At 45.7% G+C, this 19177-nt stretch overlaps 1 protein-coding gene across 2 annotated transcripts in view; it reads left to right on the top strand.

The window, feature by feature from the left end:
* The window catches only part of PIK3C2A (phosphatidylinositol-4-phosphate 3-kinase catalytic subunit type 2 alpha), a 1158716-nt gene that overhangs the window by 962062 nt on the left and 177477 nt on the right, over positions 1 to 19177 (top strand). For both annotated transcript variants that reach the window (XM_078681042.1, XM_078681043.1), the window contains one exon: positions 3818 to 4025. In XM_078681042.1, the coding sequence (XP_078537168.1) occupies positions 3818 to 4025 (208 nt within the window). The remainder of the gene's footprint in view (positions 1 to 3817; positions 4026 to 19177) is intronic.

Here is a 19177-nt window from a genome sequence, read left to right as displayed (position 1 = left end):
AGACTTTGTTCGCTATAGCTGTATGGTTGGAGAAAAAAAACAGTTGGTTGCATTTCTCATTTTGAGTGAAGAAATAGCGGTCGACAATATACCTTTGTTTGGGACCCACCTATTTCTTTCGCCTTTTTTGTATCGATGACCATTCAGTTTCTATGTAGTCGAATTCAGTGGTACCATAAGTTGGTCTCTATTTATTTGATGAGGCCTTTAATTGTCCTGTCGCAAAAAAAAATCCCATAGCAATTTATCATGCTTTGTCTGCTCATCCCTGCACCGCATTTTCACCTGATGTCACTCACACTAAAGGTCTCTTTTTGTAATTCAATTCAATTCAAAGAAACTTTATTCGGTCAATAGACCATTAAAGTGCATTTGCAGAACGACATTTCATTAAAACAATTTTAAATAAAAGTCTTAGGAGCACAGGATCAAACCACTCAACCACATTTATAAATACCATCGTTTGGAATCTCGGCCCTGTACATTATACAACAATAAATACAAATCTAAAATGTTAATAAAAACGGATATGAGGCATAATGCAAACATTAAAAAAGGACTTTAAAAACCTCAAAAGATGACGATAGATAAAATGGAACAAATTCAGCTAAAACATGGAGATATTAGCATCTTTGATTTACACATTGGCATTCAGAAACATTTTGCGTAGACACCACATGGAAAATAATGAAAAGCGGCACTGCAAATACATTAGGCAAGTGTGTGTTATATTTCAGCAGTCTGAATGCCTCTACACGGTGCTGTGTACCTAGGTTTTGCATAGCTGAAGCAACCAGCGATGTTTAGCCTTCCTGTAACCAGGGCAGAAAAAGAGTACGTAGTAATCTGTCTCCCCTGCAATACTGCATCCCGGGCAACCTAAAGAAATTGTGCCAGCCCATTTATTAGTAAAGGCACGCAACGGGAGAACCCTGTGCCGGAATTGCAAGTATAGCTTCCTGGCTAAGGCAGGTTGAATATCATCCAAGACAGGCTCCAAGCTGTACTGGTCTTTCATTCTCCGCAACACTGCAGTTAATGATCCTGTAGCTGAGCTCCCCTGTAGCTGTGCAAATTTACTCTCCCTATAGCTCCAGGCCAGTTCCTTCCTTGAAGTCATGGTACAGGCTGCCTCTGCATTATACCAAAGGCTTGCTCTGCCCAAGGTCAGAAATGTGTCCTTGACATGTTCTATACAGGGTAATTTTCCCGCACCATGTAGGATCAGTATCTCCCTGAGCTCTGCCCTATAATCTGCCAGTTCTGGGGTAGCCCATAAATAACACCAGAATGTAAGGGGTCTGAGTGCGATTTCATCAGCAATTGCCTTACCCCAATGTCCACACGGAGTGAAGTAAGGGGGGCCAAATAACTGTCTATTCTCGATCTTGGTGATGCATCGTGGTGAACAATGCCCCCAAATTTCAGCCCCAAATGTGTCTCTTTTTTATACCAAAGTGATTCCTTGGAATTTTGAAAGAGTTGTATTTGACCGTATAATAGATACAGATTTTCTTCTTTTCTAAGGTAAGGAATCTGTAGCTAGAAGTCTCTATCAAATGAACAAGTTACTTACCTTCAGTAGCGCCTTATCTGGTAGAGACTATATCTAGCCACAGATTCCTTACGGACACACACATCCTCCCTGCTCTGCAAACGGTTATCTATGGACAGGGCTTTGCCCTTTCAGGGCCTCAGTTTTCCACATTAGTGGTCAGTGTTCTTCATGGCTCAGCGCTTCTGCATTGAAAGTTGTGAATAACAACTGACATTATTGCACTGAGGTGCTGCTTATATAGGCACCGCGCACCTCACTTCTAACGCTGCCACGCAGAGCGGAACGATGCCACTTACTGGTGCACAGGTGTAATGCTCAAGAAAAATTTCTGGATCCAGTCTGATGCCTAGGGATAATTCTAAGGTAAGGAATCTGGGGCTATAAAGTCTCCACCAGGTAAGGTGTTACCGAAGATAAGTAACCTTTTATGATGCTCCAGTGGGATTTGAATTTGGTTTTTACTTATCTAATATGCGCCCCATTTCAACTGAGACACAGTTGACCTCTGAGGCTTCTAAGCCTGAAGACCGTGTTCTCGTAGCAATCATGTTGGCACACCTCACGAGAGAGCTTTAGGCACTAACCTTTGACACCTTCTTTCCCGACAAGCTAATGCTACATATTAAGGTGGTTTTCCCTGCAAAATTTGCCACACTCTTTCACATCAGGAGTCTATCAGCCTGCCAACATACTCTGACCCTACTCACCAATCCTAGGAGAATAAAAGGCTCGATCATTTAGACTCTAAGAGCTCCTATTGGGTGGACGATCAGCTGTTCATTGGGTTCTCTGGCAGAAAGAAAGGAAAGCCAGTACAAAATCTGACCATCTCCAGATAGATTGTACTTTATATTAGGATCTGCTATGGATTGGTTAAAAAAGCAGCCTCCAGAAGGTCTGCAGGCTCGTTCCACCTGAGCCAAAGTTGCTACCAAAACGCTGACATGCAAAGGGGATGGTTTGAACATTGCCAAGGCTGGCAAAGGCATTAGATCACATGTTCACAAAACATTGCTGTCTGTATAGTCTGGTTTAGCGGGGAGGGCAGTTTGTCTGTTCAATCCTGCATGGTTTCTTCTTCTGAGTTATTCCACAGACCTATCACGTGGTGTGAGTGAGTAGGATGGCGGGGGTACTTTCCTGGTATTTATTCAAAAGGCAAGGAATCTGTGATTAGAAGTCTATATCAGAAGAACAAGTTTCTCACCTTTGGTAACGCTCTTCCTGGTAAAGCCTAGCTAACCACAGATCATTTACCGACACTCCGATCCTCTCGGTTGTGTGAATTGGGCTCTATTAATATGATCCCAAGTGCAGGAATTTGCAAACTAGTAAATCAATTTTATTTTGGGGCTCTGCATCTTGGGGTGCGGAACACCTTGTAGCAACTGACGTTAGGTTGTAGGAGTTGCCTTATATAGGCCCTACATGTCCTCTCAAGAGTGGAACAACATCCATGCAGAGCAGCATTGTGCTACCTACCGGCACACAGAGGTACTGCTCAAAAGTTTCCGGATCCAGTCTGACACTTGAGGAATATTCAAAAGGTGAGGAATCTGCAGTTAGATAGTCTCTTTCAGAAAGTGTTTTACCGAAGGTAAGTAACATGTTAGATAAAGCTAAAGTTGGTCAGGCACCTTTCTAATTCACCTGCCTGTAAAAAAAAATGTGCACATTCCTAGTAGTAATTAAACAACATGGGTAACTTGAAATGTTTTGAAGAACAATTGCATCATTTTTTCCGCTGGGTATTTATTGAAACAGTTAATATGTCGCTTAAAGCTAGGTGGTAGTGTTTCCTTTGATTTATTTTTACATCTAGTCTTATCAGTAACACATTTCTGTGGGCCTGTCAATGCATTGAACTAAGGAAGGAGCACCTATGTTAACCATCCCATTACCGGCTCCCCTGGCCACTTTTTACTATGATCTGCAATTTAATTCTCTAGTAAGAGTTCCAATTTTCCGCTTTGTGCTATTTAATTGTTTTATCTGAAGCATTTACCTTACTCACTACATCTCCTGTAATGCTTTTCATTACACATGAGGTTCACTGCCTAGATTAATAGCAGTCATATTCCACAGGGGATGATCTCAAAGAGGTAAGTCCCTGAAATTTAGCACAATGTTTCTTGAATATAGTAATCTTCCTTGCAGATTCAAGTGTCATTTCCTCCAAACTGTTTCTTCATTGTTTCTTACATTTGGAAGCAACTGTTAGAGAAATTCATGTGCTCTAAACTTTATTTTTTTATATAGATTGATTGAATCAAGTTTGGGAAGTATGGCCACTAAGTTCAACTTCTTCATTCATAACCTTGCACAGATGCGTTCATCAGGACCGCATAGCAACAACGAGCCTATCTTTTCATTCTCTCCCAAAACATACTCGCTAAAGCAGGATGGACGAATAAGGGAAGTCTCTGTTTTTACTTATCAGAAGCGATACAGCCCAGACAAGCACTATGTAAGTGTTGATCTTGCTAATTGTAGTAGTCATGTTACTTTTCCTCTTTAATGTGTTCTTAGATGTTCGTACCCTTGTTGAACTTGGTACATTTTTTTATATAAAAAACGAATTTGACCAGCCCAGGTTTTAAATGAAACTGAAAATGGTAGATGTGGTGCCAAGGTTAGTGGTTTATTGTAGTTTATTACATCTATATGGATAGATAGATATATCCTTTGGGTTTAAAGGGGAGTTGGCCGTTGTACCCGAAAATATGAGGAATTTTAATGGGACAAGAAGAAGGTATTAGCAGTTGAAAGTCCCTGTCCTACCCTTTGGCGATGGACACTCAAGGTTTTTATGAAATACTTGTCCCATCGTCCTTTATTATTAATACCTCAAACTGCTGGCTCTAGATACAGGTTCCGTGGGAAGAGCTGCTGTCCTGTAGGAAATTCTGCACTTATGTTGGACACAAGTGGGCAGAGGCTAGTGCAACCATGTGTGGAGCACAAACAGAATGAAACTGGCTTAAGCCATGAATCTGACATGGACATTACATGTTGCCCACACTCAGGATTATGGCTCCTTTTTAATAAGATGCAGTGACTTTGGAACTTAAAGCCCTGCAATAGCATATCCCCTCCACTTTTCGATTCCTCTCTGTCACTACAAAACCAGCGCCCTAACCATGTGAGTTGCCCCAGCCTGCATCAGCAACTCCTCAACCTCAGCTCTGTATTGCCACAAGCATCTTGAATGGAAACTGTGCTGATGCAACAAATAGTTAATTGTGGAGCCTTTTGATAGGTTGCCCAACATATTTTGCTAATTTTCTTTTATCTTATTTGAGGTTTCGTAAAGGTTTTTCATTTTCATTTTTTAATTCGTTTTGGGGATTTTTTCCTCCCACAAAGACCCTGCTTCCTGCATTCATACAAGTTTGTTCTGTTTAACTTTTGTGAACTTTTGTAACATGGCTTGCGTTCTAATAGTTCTAAAAGGTACGAGAGATGTAGATTTTATTCTGATTGTTCAAGACCTGTGGAATCTCTGTCTGGTAGCTCATTTAAATATCTATGGCTGCAGATCTGCAGGGATTTCTTAAGAAGCGATCCCCTTTTCAATTAAAGACTAGGGACCCTATATTAACTTTTGTATTCAAGTAGGACAGTGAGTAGCACACTTCTGCAAAAGAAGTGATTATGATGCTCATTAGACCATATTCAAAGCGTTTAAAGATTTTTCTGCAATTTTGACTATAGTCATCTGTGTTTAAAATGTTTCGTAACATATGGTAGTAGAAGGAACACACTGCAAACAAGTTTAGTGCTGAAAGGAAATGCTTCTTTTGGTATGGTCACCCCCAAGTTTTCAAACTGATGGGGCTGTTTTTTTTACTCTGAGAGCGCACTTTGACCTGCTAATCAGACCTCCAGTTAGAACTGCTCGTAATTTTTCCTGAGGCACAGCCGGGAAATAGGTCTCTTGTATTTCTATTTTTAACATGTTTTAATATTGCGATTTGCACATCACTTACTTGCTGCGTTTATCTTGAGCCCCCGCAGTGTTAGTCTGTTTAAAATAGGCTTCTGATTTGTGTTTTACATTTCTGGACTTTAAACCTGTCTCCGCCTCTGATCCTGTGCCCTCGCAGCCGATTTGGTGCTACCGCGGGACTGAGGCAGGGCCAAGACGCCATTGGGGGAGGATCTTTGGGGTGACGACGAGCTGGTCGGAAGCCCCGCCCCCTTCCTGCCCCATAAATGTCATGCATGGTTCGTCCGCGCAGCAGGCGCGCCAAAGGCAAGCCCGCCTGCGCCCGTCCGCGCCAGGACGTCGCCACTCGCCAAAACCGCTGGTCCTAAACATAATGCCCCTCTTTGCTATGGGAGGGATGCCTTGCTGTCATTTAACACTGATGTTGGAGAATGTAGTAAATGCACCTCTCAGATGGGGGAGATTGAACTGTCATGCTCTGTATGTAAGTTTCGCACTCTAGCCCCAAAGCTTGCTCAAGGGGGAACGAAAATTACCCATCTAGTGCACTTTAAAATACTCCAACTCAATGTGAGATTACTTGTGAAGCATCATATGGAAATTCATGATGTTATTCTCGAGGAGACTCCGGATATTTTATTCGTTTGCGAAACATGGCTTAAAGATGACATGACAGCGATGTCTAACCTCACTCTCCCCAAGGGATACTCAATTAATGCTATTATTAGAGACTCCAGGGGTGGGGGTATTGCTATAATTCACAAGTCCCAGTATCTTTGTACTTTCATGAAGGAAAACATTAGGGAATGTGAAAGCGCCCGTTTTAAGGTAGACATCAGTGCACACTTTGCCCTTTCTGGACTGTTTATTTATCGCCCCCCAGGGCCGGCTGCTATTGAGTCTCTATTGGACACTGTGAGTGACTTGGTTGTGGGGTCTGCCAATTTCACCATCCTGGGTGATCTCAACCTTCATTTTGATGTGTTGCAGGATAATACTCCGACGTGCACCCTGGTTGAGGATCTAGGTGCATTACAGCTGGAACAATTGGTATCTGGCGCTACTCATAGTGCAGGACACACGTTAGACCCGGTCTTTTCCAACATCCCTGACTTGAGCCTGGCGATGCCTAAGCCTAAGCCTATGGGCTGGACCGACCACTTTTGATTGAGATCAGGTTACTTGTTGCTGATCCACTCAAGCGTGATAGCGAGAATAGGGTTTTGAGACGCCCATGGCATAAGCTCAGACTGAGCGAGTTCCATGCATTTCTTAAGTCCAACCCCTTGGAAGAAATGACTGACCCTGAGTCGGCATATTCCATGTTCCGTGACTGGTTACTAAAGGGCTTAGACTCTTTGATTCCTGCCAAATAGACCAAAGGACGCATCTCAAATTCCAGCCCATGGTATAATGAATCCTTGAGATTACTGAGAAAGACGTGCAAAAAAGCAGAACGTGAGTGGAGAAGGGATTATGTAGAAGAAGGTAAAAGAATATACATGTCTAAAATCAAGATCGATCATAAAGCGGTTAGCGCTGCCCGTGCAGCCTATTATGCTAAAGAAATACAGTTGAGCTCTAATCCGACCAAATGTATTTTCAAAATTTTTAAGGATCTCAGGAGTAGCAAAGATACTTCGCCTAGTGTTGTATCTTCACAATACTGTGAAGAGCTTGCTACTTATTTTGTGGCAAAGGTCCACAAAATCTACCAATCCTTCCCTCATGAGGTCCCCGATATCATCCCCTTAGCGGTGAGAGATGAGTCCTGCCCTATACTATCTGATATCCCGGTTATTTCGGAGAAGGACCTGATTCGATTGAGTGGCAAAATAAAATCTGGTTCTCCGGCTGACTCTGAGGCCACCTCAATTTATTGATTCTTTGATGATGCTCTAGCGGCCGATCCGTCAAATTCTGAATCTTTCCTTCACGAGGGCTATTGTGCCAGCTGCTTGGAAGGAGGCCTGGGTGTCTCCTAATATTAAGAACCCTACGCTAGACCCCTTAAAACCTGAGAACTTGTAGACCAATTTCCCTCCTCCCTTGGGTAGCAAAGATAGCCGAAGCCCATGTTAATAACATCCTATCTCAATTCCTGAGCTCTCACAACATTCTGGACCCATCCCAGAATGGTTTTCGACCAGGCCATAGTACGGAAACCGCCCTGCTTGCCACCACTGAACATCTGCGGGCGGCTTTGGATGCCGGTCAAAGTGCAGCGCTGATCTTGTTGGACCTCAGCGCTGCCTTTGATACGGTATCACACGCCATCCTTATCCATCGTCTGGAGGCAGCAGGAGTGACTGGGAGGGCGCTGGAGTGGTTTAGGTCTTTCTTAACTGATATATCTTTTCGGGTGTCGGCCCCTCCGTTTCTGTCACAATCCCATTCCATAGGACAGGGGGTCCCACAGGGCTCAGCATTGAGCCCCTCTCTGTTTAATCTGTATGTACAGCCTTTGGCTGCTGTTGCTAAAAGATGGGATCTAACGATGGTGTCCTATGCGGATGATACCCAGCTGGTTATCACCTTAGCTGAGGGACCATCGAGAGCAGCCACCAGCTTCAGAGAGGGGATGACAGCTGTGACACAATGGATGACAGAGAATTGTCTACAGCTCAACGCGAGTAAGACCGAGGTTTTGGTGGTTGGAAAGAATGCCACTCATTGGAACGAGGACTGGTGGCCAGCATCCCTTGGCCCTATGCCGTCGCCTAAATCGGCGGTAAAAAATCTTGGGGTCTGGATGGATTCCACTCTTAGCTTCCAGACCCATACTAAGAGAGTTGCGGCCACCTGTGTTGGCCTACTAAGGGGCCTTAAACTGCTTCTGAAATTCTTCGATCCGGCAGTGCTGCAACTTATTGTGCAGTCCACAATACTATCCCGCCTGGATTATGCTAGCTCCCTGCTTCTAGGAGCAAACAAAGCAGAGACTCGGCGCCTGCAACGAGTTAAGAATTCCGCTGCCAGAGCGCTAATGGGCCTCCCTCGCCACTGCTCAGTTGCGGCTAAGATTCAAGGACTTCACTGGCTTCGGGTCGACAAGCGAATTCAGTTTAAAACTCTTTGCTTATCGTTCAAAATCCTGAAGTCCAATTGCCCAAAGCTACTTTGTGGTCTGCTGAGTCCATATGTGCCACACCGAACACTGCGCTCCTGCGGACAGCACTTGGCGATTGTGCCACGCTTCACTCGTGTCACGGCTGGCGGATCCTCGTTTAGGTACTTAGCTGCTACACTGTGGAATTCCTTGCCGTTACACCTCCGGGTCATGGATTACCTGCTTGCCTTTCGGAAGGCTATTAAAACTTTTCTGTTCTCATCTGTATAGGACTTGACTGTCACACCCGTGCAGCTCTCTCTGGAAAACATATTTAATTCAGGTCTGACAGCGCCAGGACGCCCCTTTGCTGGGGCAGCTGTGCGCTCTAGAAATCATTTAACATAACATAACATAACATGCCTGTGCCCTTAACCCCGAACTTATTTGTCAAATTGACTCTTACCCAATTGGTTAAGCTAACTTGCTTGTAAGTCCTTAGTAAATGGTATCCAGGGCATGTAAGTTAGAGGGTCTCCCAGGGATTACTGTACTGGCTGTGCCACCTTGTGCGTGGCACGAGTAAGACAAGACTCCCAGCCCACCATTTGCCGTCTGGTAAAGCGGTTTAAGCTGCTAGGCCGACTTTGCCATTTATAATATAACCATTGTAGATAGCTAGGATATCAGTAGTGGTCTTATTCTAATACTTAATTATGTTTTGCCAGTTTTTTACTATAACCTAGTGATTTCATGTATTCTTCAGTCTGTGTGGTTTGGGTAAGGTTAAGCATTTGCCAATATTATTGAATACGTATACAAACTTGTCATTAAAGATTTGAATATCCGCTGATTTAGACGGTGGTTGTTTTGTAAAGCACTCTGACACGCAATTTGTGGGTCTTGTTCGCGCTATAGAAAACGCTGAATAAATAAATAAATAAATAGTAATGTTAAAGCCTGACGTCCCCCTGGTATATCTGTAAGGAGGTCCTTTCGTGGAGACAGCTCTCTGCCCTCCTGGGGAGACGTCCTAACAGGATACAGAAGGGCCTGCTCTGGAAGGAGGTGTCCCCACCCTCCTGCACGAAGCCACCCAGGTGCTGGCCCAAAAGGTGAGCTTCAAAGGGAAAGCCGCCATTAAAGGGCAACTTGATACAGTATGAGATGGGCTACTCCACTGACAGGCTGACTCTTGGTACGGGAGAGAGGAAACCAGTTGTTAAACTGGTTTTCCAGGACTGTGTAGCCCCCTTAGCAGTGACACCTTTGGGGTTGGGCTAGGGAGCTCCATACACCAGGAAAGGGGTCCAACCATATTGGAAGTGGGCAGAATGATGCATCCTGGCATGCCCAGATGCCACACTTCGCAGGATATGGTCATCAGGTGGAAGGGAATCTGGTACCCCATTAGCTACCAACCTCATCCTGCCCTAAGGGTATTTTCTGAGAATAGGTAGGACACCTCTGGCACCCTGAACTCAGATCTTGACTGAAGTGTGGCTGCACTGCTGCACCGTGGAACCGGTGAAGGGAGGCTGCACAAACGTGGACCACACCTTGTGGCAAGCAAAGGAGAAGGGCTGTGCCTGCTGTATTATGCTAGAGAAGTTCTCTCCGGAACCCAGCCAAAGCCAAGAGACTCCAAGGGTCAGTGAGCTGACCTCATTTCCACAGCACAGGGATACAACAGCTGATAAGCATGTTGGGGCAAGTTGGTAGCCCAAAGTCTTCAACCAGCTGCCATGCAGTACCAGGGACCAGACCCGATGCATAAAGTTACAGCCGTGTTTGCTGAGCCTGGGGTGTCATCGAAGTGCAGCTGGGACTGCCAGAGGATGAGTTATCGGCCCAGGAAGGATTAACCCATGATCATGATACTGGGCAATTGGTAGTCCAGGGGCGACTGGACTTCTCCCAGCACAGAGCAGACTCTGGACCAGCTCATTCCCTACGTGGACCGAGGAGTAGTCACGGTAAGACCCCCTGTCGGCTGCATCGCATCCACAGCGTCCTTTGAGCATCTTAAGTATCCTTCATCCCTTGCATCTGGATCACTTGATAGAAAAGCCCTGCAAAGGATAAAAGTGCCTGGGACTGACTGAGGGCTGCTTCACCTGCTGACCTTGCTGGTCCCTCTGACTGGCTCCCCACTGTAGTTGGTCTCCCTAAGTGACTCCAACTGAAAACATTACACTGAGCACAAACTTTTTAGTGAAACTTTGTGTCACATTTGTTGAATTTGCTGATGCTTGTTTGCGATTGAGTGAAAATACATTTGATGTACTATATCTTGTAAATTCTATATTGCTGGAACCCTCCTGTGGATCTTTTCCTTTCTGGTGTCTAAAAATACATAAAAATGCAGTCTATTTCTATAAATTGGTGTCTTGTTGATATCCATTTTCAATTGTTTTGGTGCTGTGTAAACACTTTACACTTGTTCCTTTGTCTAACCCTTGCTGGTCAGAGCCACAGATACCCTGAGTTGAGCTAAAGGTTTGATAAACTAAACCTTAGGTTCTCCAGTATTGGGGTGTCTTTCATAGATTCACATGCTTGAATATTCCCCGTCGTCGGAGTGGGAGTCCCACGGTAAATAAAATAGCAATAATATACTAAATATATATAAAAACATATATACATATATATAACATATATATATATATATATATATATATATATATATATATATATATATAATCAGAAGATAAAACCTGAAATATGTATTAGAAAAGGCATAAACTGCCTACCCAAAATTCTACATAGGAATGCATGGGGAAGGAAAAAAACATATGCAGCCTATCCTTGTCATTATGTTGGTCCAAACTGCAGCCAATCAGGCGACAGCAGCCCTCTAGAACCTTCTCCTCAGAGCTCAGCACCTCAGATTTTCCACCGCACGTCGTGTGTAAGGGAGTCTCCCTGAGCTCTGCTCAGTTTTCTCTTCTCTTCAGGTTTTCCTGTTTCTACAACATGTCTACAAGTAAGAAGTCTCTTTTCAGAGCCTGTTCATCCTGTGGAAAGCTAAGACTTTTTTCTGAGGACCCACACAGTAAGTGTATTTACTGTCTTTACCCGGACCATGAGGTGGGGAGTTGTAAGTTCTGTAGAACATTCTCCACAAAGACTTTAAAAGACAGAGAAGGCCGTTTACTCCTCTGGCTTCAGAGACTAAAGGATAAAGATAATGTACTTTCTGATGCTGAAAGTCTTATTTCCGGCCATTCTAAAGCAGCTTCCAAGCGTGGTAGTGTGCAGGAGGTGCCTTCTCCATTTTTGAAAAAGAAGAAGATGTCTCTTTCCTTGGCCCCTGCGGTGTCTTTACCACTTCTGGGCCCACAAGACCTGGCTCTCAGGCTCCTGCTGCATCTTCCTCCAGTTTTTCTGTGAAGAAAACTGATTTTCCGTCGACGACGGTGTCGTCTACAGTCCCGTCGACGAGATTTGCTGTCTCTGGTTCAAAGTCGACGACGACGGTCACGGCGACGCTTGCTTCTGGATCGTCGACAGCCCCTTCATCGACGTCCTCGTCGTCGATGAAGGTAATTCTCAGTTCTAAGACTGTATCGTCAATCATCCCAATTTCGTCGTCGACGAAGAAACCTCCGTCGTCGACAGTCCGATCGTCGTCGACGAAAGGTTTGAAGATGTTGATTTCGTCGACGCCTTCGACGAGTGTTCTGTCTTCGTCTGTCCCGTTGACAGCTGTCCCGTCGGCGACTGCTCCGTCGACGACTTTCCTGTCGACGAAAAAGATCAAACAGAAGGCTCCGTCGACATCTACGTCAATGAAGGTTCCGTCGACGGCTCCACTGCTGCCGACGACGTCCCCGTCGACGATGTCCTCTTCGACGGTTTCGATGACGAGGTCGACGAAGAAGACTGCACAGACCATTGCACCGTCTATGCCTCTGAAAGCTCCGTCGACGGAAAGATTGCCGTCGACGTCAAGGTCGCAAGATGTAGTCACGATGACACCGTCTTCATTTGCCTCACTACCTTGCCGCTGTCTTCCAGCAAATCGGACCAGGTCGCAACTTTCCCTGAAGGGGGAATGGCTCTTCCACCCTCTCCTTTGTTTGCTGCGGACTCAGATCAGGAGTCTGAAGGGCATGTGCATGAATCTTTTACTGAGGCTCAAAGTCCGTCAGATTTAATTATAAAGTGTCAGGACTTCAGTAATGATGAGGAGGAACAGTATGACCAACATGATGAAGTTCAGACTCAAATGCCAGCTGTGATTTTGCCATTGTCAATGATTTCAAGCCTCCAAAATATGTTGGATGACTATAATCGGCGTTTCCCGCCATCGCCACAAGTGTCTACTGTCCCATCTGTTTTGACCCCGATCACAGAGCCGTCAACCGCTCCTTCAGACCCTTCACCGCCTGCTACCATTCAGAGGCACACATTAAATCAGGTTCACGCAACCTTGTATCCTGATGATGACGACGAGAACCCTCCAGAGCGAGAGGATGGAGAAGTTACAGATGTGGATGGTGATGATCAGATGGCGGAGTGGGATGAATATCTGGCACAGACACCATCCCCAACTCAAGTGACGCCAGGGGATTCTCCTCCGGTGGATATTGCAAGCTTCCACCAATCGATGGATAGAGCGGCTCAGCGTTTCAAGTTGCCACGAGTCCAAAGAGAGGAAGATTGTTTCCTTTATGACTTCAAGAACCAACCATTTAAACAGATTCATACTGTCCCAATTATCGATTTCATCTGGGCTGAAGGGGTGAAACTCATGAAGACTCCAAACTCTTTACTGGCACAATTGCCAAGGTTAGAGAAGAAATATATGGCGCCGGTGGGATCTCCTGCATGCCTTACTGGCCAGCCGAAGCCTGATTCTGTTGTTACACAGGCAGCTCAGAGAGGATCGCGTAATCCTGCATCTACTATCACAGCTCCTCCGGACCGTGAGGGCCGGCGCCTTGATGCTATAGGGCGCAAATTTTCCTCAATGTCTTCCACTACTGTGCGAGTGGCTAATGCTATGGCCATTTTGGGTCGATATGACCGTCAAGTTTGGGCAGATATGTCCGCCTATGTGGCGTTACTTCCGAATGCTTCCAAGGCGGAAGCGTTACAGCTTCTTCAGGAAGGTGAAAGAACATCCGAAGAACTGATTGATTGTGCAGTGGATGTGGCCTGCACTGGATTTCGACAACGCGCTGGAGCGGCTGTCTTACGTCGGCAAGTTTGGTTGCGCTCGACCTCTTTCCGTCAGGAAGTTCAAGCAAAAATTCTTGATATGCCATATGATGGCGAATCACTCTTCGGAGCGCACATTGACGAAGCGTTGCAATCTATAAAGAAGGACACGGACACTGCACATGCCTTAGGTACTCTTCAATTTAAGAAACAGCCTTTCGGGGTGCTCGAGGACGAGGCACTAACTCCAATTTTCGAGGAGGAAGCAATCAATATCGCTCCTATAACCAAGGCAACCAGCGTTTCTCCGGAAACCGTCAACAGTTTTCTCGTCAGCAGCCGGCCAGGACCTATAGAGTAAAGTCCACTTACAGGGGCACTTCCAACAAACGTCAATGACTTGCCTTTAACTCTGCAAATTGGAGGTCGAATCTCTCTGTTTGGTTCTCAATGGTCCTCCATCACCACGGACCGTTGGGTGCTCGACATTGTAGAAAAAGGCCATGCATTGGAATTCGTCGAAATACCACCTCCGACACCACCTTCCGGACCGCCACCTCCGCACCTCAAGGAACTTTTCCATCAGGTTCGCCTTCTGATTCAGAAGGGTGCAGTAGAAGTGGTGCCAAAGTCTCAGAGAGGGAAGGGGTTTTATTCCCGTTTTTTCTTAATCGTCAAGAAGAATGGGGAATGGAGACCCATATTGGACTTGAGAGCGCTCAATCAATATCTCAAGAATCAATCCTTCCGCATGCTAACGCTTACAGAAATCTTGCGTTTGCTCTCAGTCGGAGATTTCATGGCGACTATCGACCTCCGAGACGCCTACTTCCATGTCCCAATACTCCCAGGTCATCGGAAGTTCCTACGATTCAAGGTGGGGCAACAGCATTTCCAGTTCAAAGTCCTGCCATTTGGCCTCCGTTGCACCACTCGAGTCTTTACCAAGATATTGGCTCCGGTCATGGCCTTTCTTCACCTCTAAGGTGTCCAGATATTCCCATATCTCGACGATTGCCTTCTGAAGTCGCAGTCCCGCTCACAACTGCTGCACCATACCTCCATTTGTCAGAGGGTGTTTCGTTCCTTGGGGTCTGTCTCTCAACCTGGAAAAGTCCCAATTGCACCGTGCAACTCGCAAGGATTTCCTAGGGGCCACACTAGACACCACGCTGGCAGAGGCGTTCGTCTCCCTGGAACGTCAACAGAAGATTCTTCGTCTAGTGTTTCTTCTACTGTCAAAACAGTACATTTCAGTTCGACTGTTGAAGTCCTTTCTAGGGATGGCGTCTTCGTGCATCGCTCTCATCCCACATTGCCGACTACGGGCACGTCCTATTCAAGAGGAATTAGACGGACAGTGGCGTCAGGTCACCGGATCCTTCAACGGTCTGATTTGTGTCATGACTCGCATGAGAGCAGCGCTCAAATGGTGGACACAGCCATCGCATCTTGCAGCAGGGATGTCGTTCCTATCAAATACTCCAGATCTTACACTCACCACGGACGCATCTCTGGAGGGATGGGGGGCGCACCTCCAAGACCTGTCTATAAAAGGAAAATGGACTCTACATCAGAAAGCCTGGCACATCAACAAATTGGAGCTCATGGCTATTTTCCTAGCGCTGAAGTCGTTTCAACCCGTGCTGCAAGGAGAGTCTGTCCTCATACAAACAGACAACACAACCTGCATGCACTACATAAACAAGCAGGGCGGAATGAAATCTCCGGTGTTGTCTCGCCTGGCACAGGCAATTTGGGACTGGTCACTCAATCACGATCACCGCAGTTCATCTCCCGGGGTTGTCCAACCTCCTGGCGGATTCCCTAAGCAGATCCCGATCATCAACCCACGAGTGGGAACTACATCAACCAACACTCGACATGATCTTTCGTCGCTGGGGTCGCCCGGCGCTGGATCTCTTTCCAACGCCAGAGATCCGCAAATGCCCAGCTTCCGCAAGTTGGCATCCCCACAAAGGGTCACAGGGCAATGCCCTTTTGATGAACTGGTTGAATCTGTTTGCTTACGCCTTTCCTCCAATCCCTCTGGTGCCGCGAGTGCTTTGGAAGATACGGAGAGAACCCTGCCACATCCTTCTCATTGCTCCCAGGTGGCCACGACAGGCGTGGTTCTCGGAGTTGCTCCTTCTGTCCCAATGCGAGCCCATCCTTCTTCATCCTCGGATGGATCTTCTTTCCATGGACAGGGGTCTCATCTACCATCCGGACCCCTCTTCTCTGAGCTTATCAGCCTGGAACCTGAACACTGTGAATTTGCACATCTAACCATTCCTCAAGAATGTCGAGACATCCTTGCTCAGGCCAGAGCTCCTTCAACTATAAAGACTTACAAGTTGAAATGGAAACGTTTCTGCCATTGGTGTGCTGCTGCCGGTGTGCATCCCTTGCGTGCAACGCCCGCTCAGCTCCTCCCTTTCTTCTTTCAATTAGCTCAGTCAGGATTGTCTCATGCTACTTTAAGAGTTTTTCTGGCGGCAATTTCACGCTTCCGCCAGGTGGCTCTACCTCCCTCTGTTCCTCTAGGATAATACGCCTATTTTTCAAGGGACTCTTTCGTAAATTTCCACCAATTCGGCGCCCTCCTCCTGCGTGGCGCCTCAACATTGTTTTAGCACAGTTAATGAATGCACCATTTGAACCAATACATAGAGCTGACCTCAAGTACATCACCTGGAAGGTTGCTCTTCTTCTTGCACTGACGTCTTCGCGTCGAGTGAGTGACATTCATGCATTCACGATCAAACCACCATTTCTTCAGTTTCAGCCGGATTGTGTGCTGCTACGCACTAACCCTACTTTTCTTCCTAAAGTACCTTCAGATTTCCACATCAATGAACCTGTTATTCTGAAGACCTTCTTTGCTAACCCGCAGTCTCCTGCGGAACAACGCTTGCATTCCTTAGACATTAAGCGGTGCTTGAAGTTCTACATCAGCAGAACGGCCCCGTTCCGCAAATCTGACCAACTCTTCGTAGCCTATGGCCGTTTTCACAAGGGACGTCCAGTCACCAAACCTACAATAGCCCGCTGGGTGTTTCAGATATTGCCTTCTGGCATCAAAAAGCAGGCAAACCTTTGCAATCTTCAGTAGGGGCCCATTCCACCAGATCCATGGCGTCCTCTACTGCACTTTTTGCCGGTGTCCCGCTGCATCAGATTTGCAGAGCAGCCACGTGGTCCAGCAGGCACACATTCACGAAACACTACTGTCTGGGTGCCATGAATGAAGGGGATACCGCAGTAGGATAAGCTGTGCTTCGTAATCTTTTTCAATAAGGTGAGCCTCTGTTCTACCCTCTTCCTTTTAGTTTCCATATGCTTATTGACTGTTTGATATATATGTATATGTGCTCCATTCACATACCTTTTCAGTCTTTTGTTATGCATTGTGACTATGGAAACTTTTTCCTTGGTACTGACTGCTATCTATTCTATATTCAAGCATGTGAATCTATGAAAGACACCCCAATACTGGAGAAGAACAATTGTTACTTACCTGTAAACAGGTGGTTCTCCAGTATTGGTGTCTTTCATAGATTCACATGCGACCCTCCCTCCTCCCCTCAGAGGCTCTCTTCTCCTCATAGACTCTTTTGGTCACTCTTGTGCTACGAAAATCTGAGGTGCTGAGCTCTGAGGAGAAGGTTCGAGAGGGCTGCTGTCGCCTGATTGGCTGCAGTTTGCACCAACATAATGACAAGGATAGGCTGCATATGTTTTTTTCCTTCCCCATGCATTCCTATGTAGAATTTTGGGTAGGCAGTTTATGCCTTTTCTAATACATATTTCAGGTTTTTTCTTCTGATTATATATATGTTTTTATATATATTTAGTATATTATTGCTATTTTATTTACCGTGGGACTCCCACTCCGACGACAGGGAATATTCAAGCATGTGAATCTATGAAAGACACCAATACTGGAGAACCACCTGTTTACAGGTAAGTAACAATTGTTCTTCTTCAAGGGGTTGGTGAGTGAATTACACAGTGAGTTCACACAACCACACCATATAATACACCCCATTTCCTATATTTGTTTTCTTACCAAAGCCCATTATTTCCTAGTCCAGGCATTTTCCATTTTGCAGTAACAGTTTTCTCTGTAAGATTGCAGTTTATCTGCTTTTGTTGTGAAAGGCATGTTTGGCATTGCACGTTCACTCTCCCTCCCTCCCTCCTGGTTGAAGGTCATTCTCTGCTGAAGATTCCAAGTTTCCATGGTGGAAGAGAGATTATTCTCAGTGCATGTCTTAACAGCTTGTGTTCCTTACCCCTGAAAAGAGGCTAAAGCCGTTAATACAGAATGTTCCCCAAAGAAGCTTCAATCTTTCCTAATTGCTTTTATACAGGCCATGCTACGGCGTCTTTGCTAATTTTGCCTCCTGGCAGGTAATTGGTAGTTGAAATGGGAAGAAATACATAAACCCAGCCCCCATCTCCCATCAACCTCAACTTACTATATCCCACATAGTATACCAAACATCTCTCCTGCATATAGCCCTGAAGTGATGGAGTCATCATCCTGTCATTGGCTGTATCCTAATCCCTATGTCATCCGATGCCTCCCCATAGAGTTGAGCCTGAGTTAGTAATATTCATGTGTTGCATGCATCACCACTGCCAACCAATTCACCCCTGCAGAGGCTGCATGAGGCAACTGGTTACGATGTGTCCCCTGAGATTAGAAATTGTGTGGGTTCCTCCTGGAACATCCAACAAGTTGTGTAACCACATGACATTCACTATATTACTTACGTCTTCCAAGAGTAAAATGTTCTCCCATTTTCTGGGACACACATTAAACTTTGACCTAAAACAGATTTACATGTTAGCAAGGATATTTCTGGGAGGAAACCTTAATATGCAAGGCAGAACTTTCTGTGGTACAGTTGTCCCTTTCGAGATGTGACATTAAATGGCATAATGGAAAAATGCCATGACCCCGGGAAGCTTTCATTTGGGAATGAGGGATGGCAATTTAGATCCAAAGAAAATAAATTAATCTGATTGAGACATCTAGTTGCAGATTCCTTAACTTTTAAATTCTCCCCAGGCGTCAGACTGGATCCAGAAATTTTCAGCAATACCATTGTGAGCTGTGAAACTGTGCCGCATGGCGCCGTGATGATGTTGACTCCGGTTGTGACATCACTGGAGCCATATAAGTCCCCTCTGGCGCGCAGACGTCCGTTTCTTCATTTCCACGATGCAATGCAGATCCGGAGAAACAGTACCTCAGGCCTTTCTTTCTGGCCTATTTAGACAGCTTTTGTTGGTGGGAACAGTGTGCCTTTTTCTAATGTAGTCATGCTTTAAGCCTTGAGGGTCCTGTACTCGACAACTGTCGGTTACAGGCCCGCATTCCATTTGTATGTGGTGTTAGGGGTACCACCACGACTCCGAGGATTGCGGCTCCTGCCAGAAACTG

The sequence above is a fragment of the Lissotriton helveticus genome, chromosome 3_1 (assembly GCF_964261635.1).
Source record: "Lissotriton helveticus chromosome 3_1, aLisHel1.1, whole genome shotgun sequence".
In the NCBI taxonomy this organism is placed as follows: domain Eukaryota; kingdom Metazoa; phylum Chordata; class Amphibia; order Caudata; family Salamandridae; genus Lissotriton; species Lissotriton helveticus.
The sequence above is the reverse complement of the archived record's forward strand: the minus strand, read 5'-3'. Positions and strand labels throughout refer to the sequence as shown.